The sequence below is a fragment of the Salmo salar genome, chromosome ssa03, assembly GCF_905237065.1.
Source record: "Salmo salar chromosome ssa03, Ssal_v3.1, whole genome shotgun sequence".
NCBI lineage: Eukaryota > Metazoa > Chordata > Actinopteri > Salmoniformes > Salmonidae > Salmo > Salmo salar.
In genome coordinates this window covers 92,634,587-92,652,459 of record NC_059444.1, presented here as the reverse complement: position 1 = coordinate 92,652,459, position 17,873 = coordinate 92,634,587, and the positions used below count along the sequence as shown (strand labels likewise).

Here is a 17,873-nt window from a genome sequence, read left to right as displayed (position 1 = left end):
GCGGCTAAAGTAGGAATTGGCTTTGGGGCTGACCAGTGAAATATACCTGCTGGAGCGCATGCTATGGGTGGGTGCTGCTATGGTGACCAGTGAGCTGAGATAAGGCGGGGCTTTACCTAGCAAAGACTTATAGATGACCTGGAGCCAGTGGGTTTGGTGACAAATATGAAGCGAGGGCCAGCCAACGAGAGCATACAGGTCGCAGTGGTGGGTAGTATATGGGGCTTTGGTGACAAAACGGATGGCACTGTGATAGACTGCATCCAATTTGCTGAGTAGAGTGTTGGAGGCTTTTTTGGAAATGACATCGCCGAAGTCAAGGATTGGCAGGATAGTCAGTTTTACGAAGGTATGTTTGGCAGCATGAGTGAAGGATGCTTCATTTTTGATTGGAGATGCTTAATGTGAGTCTGGAAGGAGAGTTTACAGTCTAACCAGACACCTAGGTATTTGTAGTTGTCCACGTATTCTAAGTCAGAACCGTCCAGAGTAGTGATGCTGGACGGGCGGGCAGATGCGATCAGTTGAAGAGCATGCATTTAGTTTTACTTGCAGTTGGCGGCCACGGAAGGAGAGTTGTATGGCATTGAAGCTCGTCTGGAGGTTAGTTAACACAGTGTCCAAAGAAGGTACGGTGGAATTCGAGATGGTCGTGATCTGTTTGTTAACTTATCTTTCAAAGACCTTAGGATGGCAGGGTAGGATAGATATAGGTCTGTAGCAGTTTGGGTCTAGTGTGTCTCCCCCTTTGAAGAGGGGGATGACCGCGGCAGTTGTCCAATCTTTCCGATCTCTGACGATACGAAAGAGAGGTTGAACAGGCTAGTAATAGGGGTTGCAACAATTTCAGCGGATAATTTTAGAAAGAGATGGTCCAGATTGTCTAGCCCGGCTGATTTGTAGGGGTCCAGATTTTGCAGCTCTTTCAGAACATCAGCTAACTGGATTTGGGTGAAGGAGAAATGGGGGAGGCTTGGGCAAGTTGCTGTGGGGGGTTCAGGGGTGTTGACCAGGGTAGGGGTGGCCAGGTGGAAAGCATGGCCAGCTGTAGAAAAATGCTTATTAAAATTCTCAATTATAGTGGATTTATCGGCGGTAACAGTGTTTCCTATCCTCAGTGCAGTGGGAAGCTGGGAGGAGGTGCTCTTATTCTCCATGGACTTTCCAGTGTCCCAAAACTTTTTGTCGTTTGTGCTGCAGGATGCAAATTTCTGTTTGAAAAAGCTAGCCTTTGCTTTCTGCCTGTGTATATTGTTTCCTAACTTCCCTGAAAAGCTGCATATCACGGGAGCTATTTGATGCTAATGCCGTACGCCACAGGATGTTTTTGTGCTGGTCAAGGGCAGTCAGGTCTGGAGTGAACCACGGGCTGTATCTGTTCCTGGTTTTGAATGGGACACGCATATTTAAGATTGTGAGGAAAGCACTTTTAAAGAATAACAAGGCATCCTCTACTGACGGAATGAGGTCAATATCCTTCCAGGATACCCGGGCCAGGTCGATTAGAAAGGCCTGCTCGCTGAAGTGTTTTAGGGAGCGTTTGACAGTGATGAGGGGTGGTCGTTTGACCGCAGACCCATTACGGACGCAGGCAATGAGGCAGTGATCGCTGAGATCCTGGTTGAAGACAGCAGAGGTGTATTTGGAGGGCAGGTTGGTTAGGATATCTATGAGGGTGCCCGTGTTTACGAATTTGGGGTTGTACCTGGTAGGTTCATTGATAATTTGTGTGAGATTGAGGGCATGAAGCTTAGATTGTAGGATGGCCGGGGTGTTAAGCATGTCCCAGTTTAGGTCACCTAGCAGCACAAACTCTGAAGATAGATGGGGGGCAATCACTTCACATATGGTATCCAGGGCACAGCTGGGGGCAGAAGGGGGTCTATAACAAGCTGCAACGGTGAGAGACTTGTTTCTGGAAAGATGGATTTTTAAAAGTAGAATTCGAATTGTTTGGGTACAGACCTGGATAGTCTGACAGCCTGCAGAGTTCTATCTCTGCAGTAGATTGCAACTCCGCCCCCTTTGGCAGTTCTATCTTGTCGGAAAAGGTTATAGTTAGGGATGGAAATTTCTGGGTTTTTGGTGGCCTTCCTATGCCAGGATTCAGACATCCGGGTTGGCAGAGTGTGGACATCCGGGTTGGCAGAGTGTGGACATCCGGGTTGGCAGAGTGTGGACATCCGGGTTGGCAGAGTGTGCTAAAGCAGTGAATAAAACAAACTTAGGGAGGAGGCTTGTAGAGAATGATGAATCTGATCTATGACCTTTACTCCTTATTACAACCTTAATATTACATCAACTAGTCTGTCTGTCGCTCCGCACGCGCGCACACACAGGCACATACAGACACTTGGGCACACACAGACACACACTTAGGCACACACACACACACACACACACTGTCACGTCCTGACCAGTAAAAGAGGTTGTTTGTTATTTTAGTTTGGTCAGGGCGTGGCAGGGGGTGTTTGTTTAGAGTGTTTCGGGGTTTGTTGGGCTATGTTCTTTGTTAGTTTATTTCTATGTTAGTTCTAGTATGTCTATTTCTATGTGGTGTTTATTGGATTGACCTTCAATTGGAAGCAGCTGCTCCTCGTTGCTTCTAATTGAAGGTCCTATTTAAGAGGGGTGTTTTTTCTATGGGATTTGTGGGTAGTTATTTCCTGTTTTGTGTTCGTGCACCTGACGGGACTGTTTAGTTTGTTGTTTTTGTATACGTGTTTCTTTTGTTTTCCTTCTTTAATAAAATAAGAAGATGAGTTTACACGTTCCCGCTGCGTTTTGGTCCAATCCTTACGACACCCGTGACACACACACACACACACACACACACACACACACACACACACACACACACACACACACACACACACTGTGGCTCCCCTCTCAGGGCATGACATTAGAGTAGATGTCCTGATTACCATATCACACAAACAAAAGCTGCCCTCAGGACATGACAAACTGATTTGAATATTAGCTTTTAGGGGTGGTGCCATGACTAGTGGCATTTCAGGTGTGTGTGTTTAAGGTATTCATCTCTCTTCTCTCCAGGGTGAGAGAGGCAGCCATGACTAGCCTGATGGATGTGACTCTGTGTGTGTTTAAGGTATTCATCTCTCTTCTCTCCAGGGTGAGAGAGGCAGCCATGACTAGCCTGATGGATGTGACTCTGTGTGTGTTTAAGGTATTCATCTCTCTTCTCTCCAGGGTGAGAGAGGCAGCCATGACTAGCCTGATGGAGGTGACTCTGTGTGTGGTGGGCACCGCTCCACAACTACTCTCACCAGACCTGTGAGTAGCAATGGAATAACGCCCTCATAAACCCTTCATAAGGCCTTCATAGATGCTTCATAGATCATTTATAAGCATGCTATATAGGTGGGAAAGGTGTTATGATAGATTGTTATTTGATATAGTAGGAATTACAAATATTATTGGGAATGATAGCTGTACCTCTCCATTCATTTCCTCCCTGACCTCCTTTTTACATTCTCATCCTTTAATTCCCTCTCGATTAATCCCTCTCTCCTCCCACTCATCTCTCCTCCACTCGTCCCGCTCTTCTCTCCTCCTCTTATCTATTTCTCCTCCATCTCTCCTCTCATCCCTCTCTCCTCTCATCCCTCTCTCCTCTCATCTCTCCTCATCTCCTCCCTCTCTCCTCTCCTCCTGTCATCCCTCTCCTCTCCTCCATCTCTCCTCTTATCCCTCTCTCCTCTCCTCCTCTCCTCCTCAGGGTGAATGGTATGATGTGTAGCTTGGCCCAGCAGTCAGCAGAGAAGATCGACCGCTACAGAGCCCATGCTGGATCAGTGTTCGTCAGGCTCCTCCATAGTAACAACCCTGCAGTACCTCACATCCCCCACCGAGAGGAGCTGCTCGCCATCTTCCCTACGTGAGTCTTAACACATTTACATTTCTGTCATTTAGCAGATGCTGTTATCCAAAGTGACTTACATCTGAAGGTAGCTAGGTGAGACAACCACATATCACAGTCACTACATTATCCCTCAACAGAGTAGTTATCAGATAGCTAGGTGAGACAACCACATTATCCCTCAATAGAGTAGTTATCAGGTAGCTAGGTGAGACAACCACATATCACAGTCACTACATTATCCCTCAACAGAGTAGTTATCAGGTAGCTAGGTGAGACAACCACATATCACAGTCACTACATTATCCCTCAACAGAGTAGTTATCAGATAGCTAGGTGAGACAACCACATTATCCCTCAATAGAGTAGTTATCAGGTAGCTAGGTGAGACAACCACATATCACAGTCATATTAAGCAAGCAGCTATCAGCAGTCAGTCAGAAAGTGATTAGAGAACTGCACTATTCCCATTGTGTGTCTAAGGCCCTGTCCAGAAACATCTCCTAGCCTGAATTTCCCCCTTAGTTACTTGAGTGATCTGAAAGAGTGAAGTCGTGTCCGAGCCATTTTAAGACTTTGGCCAACTGGACGCCATGTTAGTGCCTTTTGAGCATTCCATGTATCCATTAATGACACGCATATTGGCATCTATGGATGGCTCTGGGTAATTTCATAAAGACTCTATGGATGCCTCTGGGTAATTTCATAAAGACTCTATGGATGCCTCTGGGTAATTTCATAAAGACTCTATGGATGCCTCTGGGTAATTTCATAAAGACTCTATGGATGCCTCTGGGTAATTTCATAAAGACTCTATGGATGCCTCTGGGTAATTTCATACAAGACTCTATGGATGCCTCTGGGTAATTTCATACAAGACTCTATGGATGGCTCTGGGTAATTTCATAAAGTCTCTATGGATGCCTCTGGGTAATTTCATAAAGACTCTATGGATGCCTCTGGGTAATTTCATACAAGACTCTATGGATGGCTCTGGGTAATTTCATAAAGTCTCTATGGATTCCTCTGGGTAATTTCATAAAGACTCTATGGATGCCTCTGGGTAATTTCATACAAGACTCTATGGATGCCTCTGGGTAATTTCATACAAGACTCTATGGATGGCTCTGGGTAATTTCATACAAGACTCTATGGATGCCTCTGGGTAATTTCATAAAGACTCTATGGATGCCTCTGGGTAATTTCATACAAGACTCTATGGATGGCTCTGGGTAATTTCATAAAGTCTCTATGGATTCCTCTGGGTAATTTCATAAAGACTCTATGGATGCCTCTGGGTAATTTCATACAAGACTCTATGGATGCCTCTGGGTAATTTCATACAAGACTCTATGGATGGCTCTTGGTAATCTCATACAAGACTATGGATGGCTCTGGGTAATCTCATACAAGACTCTATGGATGGCTCTGGGTAATTTCATAAAGACTCTATGGATGCCTCTGGGTAATTTCATAAAGACTCTATGGATGCCTCTGGGTAATTTCATACAAGACTCTATGGATGGCTCTTGGTAATCTCATACAAGACTACGGATGGCTCTGGGTAATCTCATACAAGACTCTATGGATGGCTCTGGGTAATATCATACAAGACTCTATGGATGGCTCTGGGTAATCTCATACAAGACTATGGATGGCTCTTGGTAATCTCATACAAGACTATGGATGGCTCTTGGTAATCTCATGCAAGACTCTATGGATGCCTCTGGGTAATCTCATACAAGACTCTGTGGATGGCTCTGGGTAATCTCATACAAGACTATGGATGGCTCTGGGTAATCTCATACAAGACTCTATGGATGGCTCTGGGTAATCTCATACAGGACTCTGTGGATGGCTCTTTGTAATCTCATACAAGACTATGGATGGCTCTGGGTAATCTCATACAAGACTATGGATGGCTCTGGGTAATCTCATACAAGACTATGGATGGCTCTGGGTAATCTCATACAAGACTCTATGGATGGCTCTTGGTAATCTCATACAAGACTATGGATGGCTCTTGGTAATCTCATACAAGACTCTATGGATGGCTCTGGGTAATCTCATACAAGACTATGGATGGCTCTGGGTAATCTCATACAAGACTATGGATGGCTCTGGGTAATCTCATACAAGACTATGGATGGCTCTGGGTAATCTCATACAAGACTCTATGGATGGCTCTTGGTAATCTCATACAAGACTCTATGGATATCTCTTGGTAATCTCATACAAGACTATGGATGGCTCTGGGTAATCTCATACAAGACTCTATGGATGGCACTGGGTAATCTCATACAAGACTCTATGGATGGCTCTGGGTAATCTCATACAAGACTATGGATGGCTCTGGGTAATCTCATACAAGACTATGGATGGCTCTGGGTAATCTCATACAATACTCTATGGATGGCTCTTGGTAATCTCATACAAGACTATGGATGGCTCTGGGTAATCTCATACAAGACTCTATGGATGGCTCTGGGTAATCTCATACAGGACTCTGTGGATGGCTCTTTGTAATCTCATACAAGACTATGGATGGCTCTGGGTAATCTCATACAAGACTCTATGGATGGCTCTGGGTAATCTCATACAAGACTATGGATGGCTCTGGGTAATCTCATACAAGACTATGGATGGCTCTGGGTAATCTCATACAAGACTCTATGGATGGCTCTTGGTAATCTCATACAAGACTATGGATGGCTCTTGGTAATCTCATACAAGACTCTATGGATGGCTCTGGGTAATCTCATACAAGACTATGGATGGCTCTGGGTAATCTCATACAAGACTATGGATGGCTCTGGGTAATCTCATACAAGACTATGGATGGCTCTGGGTAATCTCATACAAGACTCTATGGATGGCTCTGGGTAATCTCATACAATACTCTATGGATGGCTCTTGGTAATCTCATACAAGACTCTATGGATATCTCTTGGTAATCTCATACAAGACTATGGATGGCTCTGGGTAATCTCATACAAGACTCTATGGATGGCACTGGGTAATCTCATACAAGACTCTATGGATGGCTCTGGGTAATCTCATACAAGACTATGGATGGCTCTGGGTAATCTCATACAAGACTATGGATGGCTCTGGGTAATCTCATACAATACTCTATGGATGGCTCTTGGTAATCTCATACAAGACTCTATGGATGGCTCTTGGTAATCTCATACAAGACTGGATGGCTCTGGGTAATCTCATACAAGACTCTATGGATGGCTCTGGGTAATCTCATACAAGACTCTATGGATGGCTCTGGGTAATCTCATACAAGACTCTATGGATGGCTCTGGGTAATCTCATACAAGACTCTATGGATGGCTCTGGGTAATCTCATACAAGACTCTATGGATGGCTCTGGGTAATCTCAGACAGTGGGCAAGTTTCACTTATTGAATTGAAAAACTAAATTGACCCTTACCCTGTGTGTGTGTGTGTGTGTGTGTGTGTGTGTGTGTGTGTGTGTGTGTGTGTGTGTGTGTGTGTGTGTGTGTGTGTGTGTGTGTGTGTGTGTGTGTGTGTGTGTGTGTGTGTCTCTCTCTCTCTCTCTGTGCTTTCTCTCTCTTTCTCCTCTCTCTCACTCTCTCACTCTCTCTCTCTCAGTGAAGGGGCAGAGAGTCTGAACTGGAATGCTCCGTCTCAGGCCTTCCCCCACATCACCCAGCTGCTGAGACTGCCCCAATACCAGTACCACACACTACTGGGGTTGACCGTGTCTGTAGGAGGACTGACTGAGTCTACGGTACGTGTCTCTAGCGCTGTGTCTGTAGCCCTGTGTCTGTAGCTATGTCTCTGTCGTGTCTGTAGCTCATGTAGCTCTGTGTCTGTAGCTCATGTAGCTCTGTGGCTGTAGCTCTGTGTCTGTAGTGGCTGTAGCTCTGTGTCTGTAGCCCATGTAGCTCTGTGTCCGTAGTGTCTGTAGCTCTGTGTCTGTAGCCCATGTAGCTATGTGTCGGTGTTGTCTGTGGCTCATGTGTCTGTGTCTGTCGTGTCTGTTGCTCTGTGCCTGTTACTCGTGTAGCTCTGTGTCTGTGGTGTCTGTAGCTCCTGTGGCTCTGTATTGTCTGTAGCTTTGTGTCTGTAGCACATGTAGCTCTGTGTCTGTAGCTTTGTGTCTGTAGTGTATGTGGCTCTGTGTCTGTAGCTTCTGTAACTCTTTTGTAACTCTGTGTCTAGCTATGTGCCTGTGTCTGTATTGTCTGTAGCGCTGTGTCTGTAGCGCCATGTCTGTATCTCTGTGTCTGTAGATGTGTCAGTATCTCCTGTAGCTCTGTGTCTGTAGCGCTGTGTCTGTAGCTCTGTGTCTGTAGCTCCTGTAGCTATGTGTCTGTAGCTATGTGGCTGTAGCTCTGTGTCTGTAGCTATGTGGCTGTAGCTCTGTGTCTGTAGCTCCTGTAGCCATGTGTCTGTAGCCATGTGTCTGTAGCTCCTGTAGCCATGTGGCTGTAGCCATGTGTCTGTAGCAGTGGAGGCTCCTCAGAGTGAATTTCATACAAATACAAATTGTGAAATATAACAAAGTTATCCTTTTTCACATGTCACCAAATAATTGATTAAAACGGTTTTGCAATGAAGATGTACAGTAGTACCATGGTGTAGCCGGAGTGGTGAAAGCATAAGCTACAGCTAGCTAGCACTGCAGTGCATAACATGGGGTGAGTCGTGGACTCAAAGAGAGAGAAAGACAATAGTTCAACAGTTTTCAACAAATACTTTGTTAAAAGAAGGAGAAGCAAGAGTTTGTGAGATAGAGAGAGCTACTGTAGCTTTATTCCATATTTCTTTACTTACTTAGCTAGCTAATGTAGCTAGCTAGTTTAGCCTACTGAAACACCCGTCTCAAACAGAGAGGGATGCTATGTTAGCTAGCTGGCTATGGCTATCCAACACTGGAACTCTTCCAAGTCAAGGTAGCTTTTGGTTTTATTAATGTATTGCCAACAGGGCCTGTCTGTGTAACTGCTAAACTGCTTGCTGACTGTACACTGTACTGCATGATTGTAGCAGGTTCACTAACGGGTTAGTTCTAGTAGCCATGTTAACTATGACGTGACAACAATGTAGGCTGTGTGTAGCGGTTAGCGGTCATGATATGAAGGTTTGGCTTGGAAAGGTTTTTTCGCCAGGTCACAGACAGCTAATGTGTTGTGCACTGAAGTCCACAAGCGAAGGGAAAAGGTGAGAGGAGGAGAGCACGTAGATAGATGTGAGAAGGAATGTGTATATATACAATGAGCTGTTTGTATGTGGCTTGCTATGAAAGAAAACTGTGTTTGCGTGTGATCAGGGGTGTGTTCATTGCACCGATTCTGTTGAAAAACCGGGATAAACATACCTGAAATTGTCCAATAGAATCACTCGTTTGCAACTGTTGGACTAATGATTACACCCTAGATCAGCTAGATGCAGGCAAGAGTATGCAAGGCGGTATTGAATGTGTCACTGTCTGTCACCTGGATTCTGCTAAATTCACTCGACCTGTGTGCACCTACGTTGTAAACTTCCATTCATAGTCTAGGTTGTAGCAACTAGAGGTCGACCGATTAATTAGGGCTGTTTTCATAACAATCGGTAATCGGTATTTTTGGCCACCGATTTGCTTATTTATTTATTTTTTAATTTTTTTTGGTTTTTTTACACCTTTATTTAACTAGGCAAGTCAGATTAAGAACACATTCTTATTTTCGGGGGTTAACTGCCTTGTTCAGGGGGGATTTGTTTTTGCAACCTTCGGTTACTAGTCCAACGCTCTAACCACCTGCCTTACATTGCACTCCACGAGGAGCCTGCATGGCAGGCTGACTACCTGTTACGCGAGGGCAGCAAGAAGCCAAGGTAAGTTGCTAGCTAGCATTAAACTTATCTTATAAAAAACTATCAATCTTAACATAATCACTAGTTAACTACACATGGTTGATGATATTACTAGTTTATCTAACGTGTCCTGCGTTGCAAATAATCAATGCGGTGCCTGTTAATTTCTCATCGAATCACAGCCTACTTCGACAAACGGGTGTTGATTTAAGCGCATTTGCGAAAAAAGCACTGTCGTTGCACCAATGTACCTAACCATAAACATCAATGCCTTTCGTTAAAATCAATACACAAGTATATATTTTTAAACCTGCATATTTAGTTAATATTGCCTGCTAACATGAAATTGTGTCACATCTCTAGCGTTCATTGCATGCAGAGTCAGGGTATATGCAACAGTTTGGGCCGCTTGGCTCATTGCGAACTAATTTGCCAGAATGTTAAGTAATTATGACATAACATTGAAGGTTGTGCAATGTAACAGGAATATTTAGACTTAGGGATGCCACCTGTTAGATAAAATACGGAATGGTTCCGTATTTCACTGAAAGAAAAAACGTTTTGTTTTTGAGATGATAGTTTCCGGATTCGACCATATTAATGACCTAAGGCTCGTGTTTCTGTGTGTTTATTATATTATAATTAAGTCTATGATTTGATAGAGCAGTCTGACTGAGCGATGGTAGGCAGCAGCATGCTCGTAATCATTCATTCAAACAGCACTTTCGTGCGTTTTTCCAGCAGCCCTTCGCTGTGCTTCAAGCATTGCGCTGTTTATGACTTCAAGCCGGGTGGGTATAAATTGTGGAACGTTCCAACAGGAATCTGTTCCAAAAACTTCGTAAATAACAAGGTTGCCAAAAAACAACGCATACAAAGTTGTATAGCGGCAGAATAATATTCAATCATCACATTTTATCCGCCTATAGCCACCATCTGTGTCAGTTGTTATCTGTCTGTGGTTATCTGTCAATAGCCATCGTCTGTGGCTGTTGTTATCTGTCTGTGGTTATCTGTCCTGTGGCTACCCGTCTGTGGTTATGTCTGTGGTTATCCGTCTATAGCCACCAGTGGTCTATTTCATAGCGTTTTTCAATCATCACGTTTATTCCGAAAAATGTCTGTCCTCACTCTGGTTGCCTATGGACAAACATTAAGAATAAGCTACGTGGTGAGTTGATGCCTATTCGGCAGCTAGTTAGCTAGGTTTGTATGCATTGCTACTTTGTATGCATTTTTGGTTGGCAACATTTTACTTTACGTTTTTTGGAACAGATTCCTGTTGGAATGTTCCACAAATTATACCCACCCCTTCAAGCCTATCAACTCCCAAGATGAGGCTGGTGTAACCGATGTGAAATGGCTAGCTAGTTAGCGGGGTGCGCGCTAATAGTGTTTCAAACGTCACTCGCTCTGAGACTTGGAGTAGTTCTTCCCCTTGCTCTGCATGGGTAACGCTGCTTCGAGGGTGGCTGTTGTTGATGTGTTCCTGGTTCGAGCCCAGGTAGGAGCGAGGAGAGGGACGGAAGCTATACTGTTACACTGGCAATACCAAAGTGCCTATAAGAACATCCAATAGTCAAAGGTATATGAAATACAAACCGTATAGAGCAAAATAGTCCTATAATTCCTATAATAACTACAACCTAAAACTTCTTACCTGGGAATATTGAAGACTCATGTTAAAAGGAACCACCAGCTTTCATATGTTCTCATGTTCTGAGCAAGGAACTTAAACGTTAGCTTTCTTACATGGCACATATTGCACTTTTACTTTCTTCTCCAACACTTTGTTTTTGCATTATTTAAACCAAATTTAACACGTTTCATAATTTATTTGAGGCTAAATTGATTTTATTGATGTATTATATTAAGTTAAAATAAGTGTTCATTCAGTATTGTTGTAATTGTCATTATTACAAATAAACAAATAATATATTTTTTTAATCGGCCGATTAATCGGTATCGGGTTTTTGGGGCCCTCCAATAATCGGCATCGGCGTTGAAAAATCATAATCGGTCGACCTCTAGTAGCAACCTCATGATGAGTACAGGGAAAATTCCAGTATCATGTAGTAGCCTAAACCTATTGATGTTACATTGAACTGGGTGAAAGGAATATGAATGACCGTCATCCAACATGCTGTAATAGAAATAAGGCCATGTTCATAAAAAATAAAAAAAATACTCTTAAACGGCACTGACCGCCACTGGTCTGTAGCTATCTGTCTGTAGCTACAGTATGTGTCTGTAGTCACAGTACGTGCCTGTGGTTATATGTCTGTGGCCACAGTATGTGTCTGTGGGTATACATCTGCGGCTACAGTGTGTGTCTGTACTTATGTGTCTGTGGCCACAGTATGTATCTGTAGTTGTCTGTCTGTAGCTACAGTATCTGTCTGTAGTTATGTGTCTGTGGCTACAGTATGTATCTGTAGTTGTCTGTCTGTAGCTACAGTATCTGTCTGTAGTTATGTCTATAGCCACTGTCTGTGTCTGTGGTTCTGTCTACAGCCACCGTCTGTGGCTGTTGTTATCCATCGGTGGTTATCCATCTATAGCCACAGCATGTGACTGTGGTTATCTGTCCATGACCACCACATTAGTCGGTTGTTATCTGTCTGTGGTTATCTGTCTATAGCCGCCATCTGTGTCTGTTGTTATCTGTCTGTGGGTGTCAGTCCATGGCCACCGTCCGTGTCTGTTATCTGTCTGTGGTTATCTGTCTATAGCCTCCGCATGTGTCTGCGGGTATCTGGCTGTGGTTATCTGTCTGTGGTTATCCGCCTATAGCCACCATCTGTGTCAGTTGTTATCTGTCTATGGTTATCTGTCTATAGCCACCGTCTGTGTCTGTGGTTATCTGTCTCTAGCCGCCATCTTTGTCTGTTGGTATCGGTCCATGGCCGCTGTCCGTGTCTGTTATCTATCTATAGCCAACGTATGTGTCTGTGGTGATCTGTCTGTGGTTATCAGTCTATGGCCACCGTCTGTGGCTGTTGTTATCTGTCTGTTGTTATCTGTCTGTGGTTATCAGTCTATGGCCACCGTCTGTGGCTGTTGTTATCTGTCTGTGGTTATCTGTCTATGGCCACCGTCTGTGGCTGTTGTTATCTGTCTGTTGTTATCTGTCTGTGGTTATTTGTCTGTGGGTATCAGTCTATGGTCACAGTCTGTGCCTGTGGTTATCCGTCTGTGGTTATATGTCTGTGGTTATCCGTCTATAGCCACCACCTCCGTCTGTGGTTATCTGTCTGTGGGTATCAGTCCATGGCCACCGTCCGTGTCTGTTGTTATCTGTCTGTGGGTATATGTCTATAGCCACCGTATGTGTCTGTGGTTATCTGTCTGTGGTTATCCGTCAACAGCTACCGTCTGTGTCTGTTGTTATCTGTCTGTGGTTATCCACCTATAGCCACCATCAGTGTCTGTGGTTATCTGTCTATAGCCACAGCCTGTGTCTGTAGTTATGTCTGTAGCTACAGTATCTCACTGTCTGCCCCAGTACCACACACCACTAGCCCTCACTGTGTCCATGGTACATCAACTGTGGTTCCCACACTGCTACAGTCCAAAGACTGCATGTTATTGCAAATGTGTTGTTGTCTCTGGAAAAGCACCTTAGTGAACCAGGGGTTTGACCACTGGTCTCTCCAGTGTGTGGGTCTAAAGGCCTGCAGAGGGGGCTGGTGCCCATCACACTGCTAATATTACACCACTGAGGACACCAGTACCTCTACTCTCATCTGTTCTATCAGTCTGTTTCTCAGGCACCAGGCATCAGCTTGACGCTCCTCTGGCCCACATCCACCTGGTTCCTGTAAACAACAAGCTAAAACCCAAAACAGAGATGGGAGTTCATCCAGAACAAATGGATGTGTGTTTAGTGATGTTGGCAGGACTGGTGTAGTCTTTCCTTTCTTTAAGGAAACCTCCTTTCCCATCTTAAACCATTCCTTTCTCTCTCTCTGTCTGTGTGTGTGTGTGTGTGTGATGAATTAAGGTTTTATATAAACCTTTGCCCTACTGATCCTACCACATAGATGCTGCTGCCCAGACGTTATATACATAGACTAGAAATCACTGGTCACTTTAATAATGGAACACTAGTCACTTTAATAATGGAACACTAGTCACTTTAATAATGGAACACTGGTCACTTTAATAATGGAACACTGGTCACTTTAATAATGGAACACTAGTCACTTTAATAATGGAACACTAGTCACTTTAATAATGGAACACTAGTCACTTTAATAATGGAACACTAGTCACTTTAATAATGGAACACCAGTCACTTTAATAATGGAATACCGGTCACTTTAATAATGGAACACCATTGGTCACTTTAATAATGGAACACCAGTCACTTTAATAATGGAACACCAGTCACTTTAATAATGTTTACATATTTTACATTACTCATCTCATATGTATATACTGTATTCTATACCATCTACTGTATCTCAGTCTATGCCACTCTGACATTGCTCGTCCATATATTTCTATATTCTTAATTACATTCCTTTACTTTAGATTGTGTGTATTGTTAGATATTGCTCCACTGTTGGAGCTAGGAACACAAGCATTTAGCTACACCCTCAATAAGATCTGCTAAACACGTGTATGTGACAAATACCATTTGATTTGATTTGACCCTCCACCACTCCAGGCCGGCTCCCATCACTCTGCACGGCCCCGGCTCAGACAGGGGCTCTCAAACTGGGGGGGTCCAACCTCCAACTGCTGCTAGACCCAGTACCCTGGTTCCTCTCTCCCTCTCAGCCCTAGGCTTGTGTCCCAAACTGCTCCCTATTCCTTACACAGTGTACTACTGTTGACCAGGGCCCATAGAGGGTCACAAGTAGTGCTTTATAAAGGGAATAGCAAGGAATAGGTTTACAGGCATTGCTGACAGATGACTGCAGCTTTACTAACCTCACTACACCCATTAAAACATCACCTTATTGTTCTACATTCCCTCCACAAACACTGAGCTGGGTTCTAAATAACCCCAACCACCACCAATCATCATCAGTGTTGAGGGTGTCTCCCCAGGGACATTAGTCCCACCAGAGGGGTTGTCTTTCCCTAGCTGACTGGGGCTGAGAGGGAGAGAGACCAGGGACATTAGTCCCACCAGAGGGGTTGTCTTTCCCTAGCTGACTGGGGCTGAGAGGGAGAGAGACCAGGGACATTAGTCCCACCAGAGGGGTTGTCTTTCCCTAGCTGACTGGGGCTGAGAGGGAGAGAGACCAGGGACATTAGTCCCACCAGAGGGGTTGTCTTTCCCTAGCTGACTGGGGCTGAGAGGGAGAGAGACCAGGGACATTAGTCTCACCAGAGGGGTTGTCTTTCCCTAGCTGACTGGGGCTGAGAGGGAGAGAGACCAGAGACATTAGTCTCACCAGAGGGGTTGTCTTTCCCTAGCTGACTGGGGCTGAGAGGGAGAGAGACCAGGGACATTAGTCCCACCAGAGGGGTTGTCTTTCCCTAGCTGACTGGGGCTGAGAGGGAGAGAGACCAGGGACATTAGTCTCACCAGAGGGGTTGTCTTTCCCTAGCTGACTGGGGCTGAGAGGGAGAGAGACCAGGGACATTAGTCCCACCAGAGGGGTTGTCTTTCCCTAGCTGACTGGGGCTGAGAGGGAGAGAGACCAGGGATGTTCCTAATGCCATGTTAGCTGATCTGGCCTGGCCTGCTCCATGCTCTCTGTCTCTCTCTCTCTCTATATATGTTTCTCTGTGTTTCTCTCTCTCTCTCTCTGTGTTTCTCTCTCTGTCTCTCTGTGTTTCTCTGTCTGTCTCTCTGTGTTTCTCTCTCTGTCTCTCTGTGTTTCTCTCTCTGTCTCTCTGTGTTTCTCTGTCTGTCTCTCTGTGTTTCTCTGTCTGTCTCTCTGTGTTTCTCTCTCTGTCTCTCTGTGTTTCTCTCTCTGTCTCTCTGTGTCTCTCTCTCTCTGTCTCTCTCTCTCTCTCTCTCTCTCTCTCTCTCTCTCTCTCTCGATCTGTGACTTGGTAGGCTCTTGCTATAATCTGGATGGACTGGACTGGAGACACACAGCCACTTCTGAGGTAGCCAGAACTGTGTCCCTAGGCTGATCTGGAGTTGGTTCTCACACACAAGAGTCCAAAGTGATGAAGCATCCTGTTGGATCCTGGAAACTCTTTCTCACCGTCCTAGTCTCCTTTACCGCCTTTTCACATTTGTGTTGCTATATTTCATAAACCATTTCCTGTGAGACTCCCCTCTCCCACTGCTTAGTCCAACTCTCTTCTCTCATACCCCTGAAAGACCACCATGTCATCACTACAGACATTTCTAACTGCCAGTGTAGAAAAGACAGAATTCCTCTCTTCTCCAGCGGGTGTTGATGCTGTTGTAGCTATGTGAACGATGAGCAGCTTTCAATAGCCTTCAGTGTATCACTCAATTTCACCATGTCATCACTATGTGAGGGAAGTGATGCCAGGAAATCAGAGTGTGCGTCCCAAAATAGGACCCCTTTCCCTATGGGCCCTGGTCAAAAGTAGTGCACTATGTAGGAAATGGAGTGTCATTTGGTACACAGAGAGATGAGCTGTTTAGATTTAATGTTGCACAATGTGGCTTCTCCCACGGTCATTCCAGACTTACACAATGGAGTGGTAATATCCTATTTTATAGTTTTATTGTTCTGGTCTGGATCTCTACTGATCTGTTACAGTCCTCTGACTGATGTTACTACACACTGATGTCTATCTATCAGTCCTCTGTCTGATATTACTACACACTGATGTCTATCAGTCCTCTGTCTGATGTTACTACACACTGATGTCTGTCAGCCATGCTGAACCCCCCACACACACCCTCTTTCCCTCCCTCCTTCTCTCTCTACATCCCCCTTCCCTCTCTACATCCCCCTTCCCTCTCTACATCCCTCTCTCTCTCTCCCTCTCTCCCTCCCTCCTTGTCTCTCTACATCCCTCTCTCTCTCTCCCTCCCTCCTTGTCTCTCTACATCCCTCTCTCTCTCTCCCTCCCTCCTTGTCTCTCCGTCTCCAGGTGCGTTTCTCCTCCCAGTCTCTGTTTGACCACCTGATGTTGATTCAGCAGGACCCAGCAGCTCTGGGACAGTTTAGTGATGCACTGCTGCGCGTCTTCAGAGACAACCTGAGAAATGACAGGTACGCACACACACACACACACACACACACACACACACACTCTTCTCTCTTTCAGTTTTACAGTCATGTGGGATATTTAAATTGATAGTTCTCTCTAGTGTCAATCTCAATGAAACTAACCTGGTAAACTACATACAAAATAAAACTAGTGGTAAACTGTGTGTAATGTGTGTAATGTGTGTCTGTCCTGTGTGTAATGTGTGTCTGTCCTGTGTGTCTGTCCTGTGTGTAATGTGTGTCTGTCCTGTGTGTCTGTCCTGTGTGTAATGTGTGTCTGTCCTGTGTGTAATGTGTGTCTGTCCTGTGTGTAATGTGTGTCTGTCCTGTGTGTAATGTGTGTCTGTCCTGTGTGTAATGTGTGTCTGTCCTGTGTGTCTGTCCTGTGTGTAATGTGTGTCTGTCCTGTGTGTCTGTCCTGTGTGTAATGTGTGTCTGTCCTGTGTCTAATGTGTGTCTGTCCTGTGTGTCTGTCCTGTGTGTAATGTGTGTCTGTCCTGTGTGTAATGTGTGTCTGTCCTGTGTCTAATGTGTGTCTGTCCTGTGGGTAATGTGTGTCTGTCCTGTGGGTAATGTGTGTCTGTCCTGTGGGTAATGTGTGTCTGTCCTGTGGGTAATGTGTGTCTGTCCTGTGGGTAATGTGTGTCTGTCCTGTGGGTAATGTGTGTCTGTCCTGTGTGTAATGTGTGTCTGTAATGTGTGTATCTGTAATGTGTGTCTGTAATGTGTGTCTGTCCTGTGTGTAATGTGTGTCTGTAATGTGTGTCTGTCCTGTGTGTCTGTGTAGGGTGTCTATCCCCTTCCTGAAGATGCTGGACCAGATGCTGGCTAGAGCCTGCTTTGACACCTTCACTACAGACCAGGAGTGAGTAGTGTTCATGTTATATAGCGTTGTTCTACTGATGCCTGTTAGGTAGGACTCAGTACTACTTCCTTATCTCTCAGAAACAGCAGAAACAGGATATATAGAAGAGTTATTGTGTTGTATATGTAGAATA

General features: G+C 44.8%; 1 protein-coding gene across 2 annotated transcripts in view; it reads left to right on the top strand.

Moving 5' to 3' along the window:
* The window catches only part of tbcd (tubulin-specific chaperone d), a 102,240-nt gene that overhangs the window by 79,774 nt on the left and 4,593 nt on the right, over nucleotides 1-17,873 (top strand). For both annotated transcript variants that reach the window (NM_001140546.1, XM_045714259.1), the window contains 5 exons: nucleotides 3,211-3,294; nucleotides 3,740-3,898; nucleotides 7,505-7,643; nucleotides 16,757-16,878; nucleotides 17,663-17,740. In NM_001140546.1, coding sequence (NP_001134018.1) covers nucleotides 3,211-3,294; nucleotides 3,740-3,898; nucleotides 7,505-7,643; nucleotides 16,757-16,878; nucleotides 17,663-17,740 — 582 coding nt within the window. The remainder of the gene's footprint in view (nucleotides 1-3,210; nucleotides 3,295-3,739; nucleotides 3,899-7,504; nucleotides 7,644-16,756; nucleotides 16,879-17,662; nucleotides 17,741-17,873) is intronic.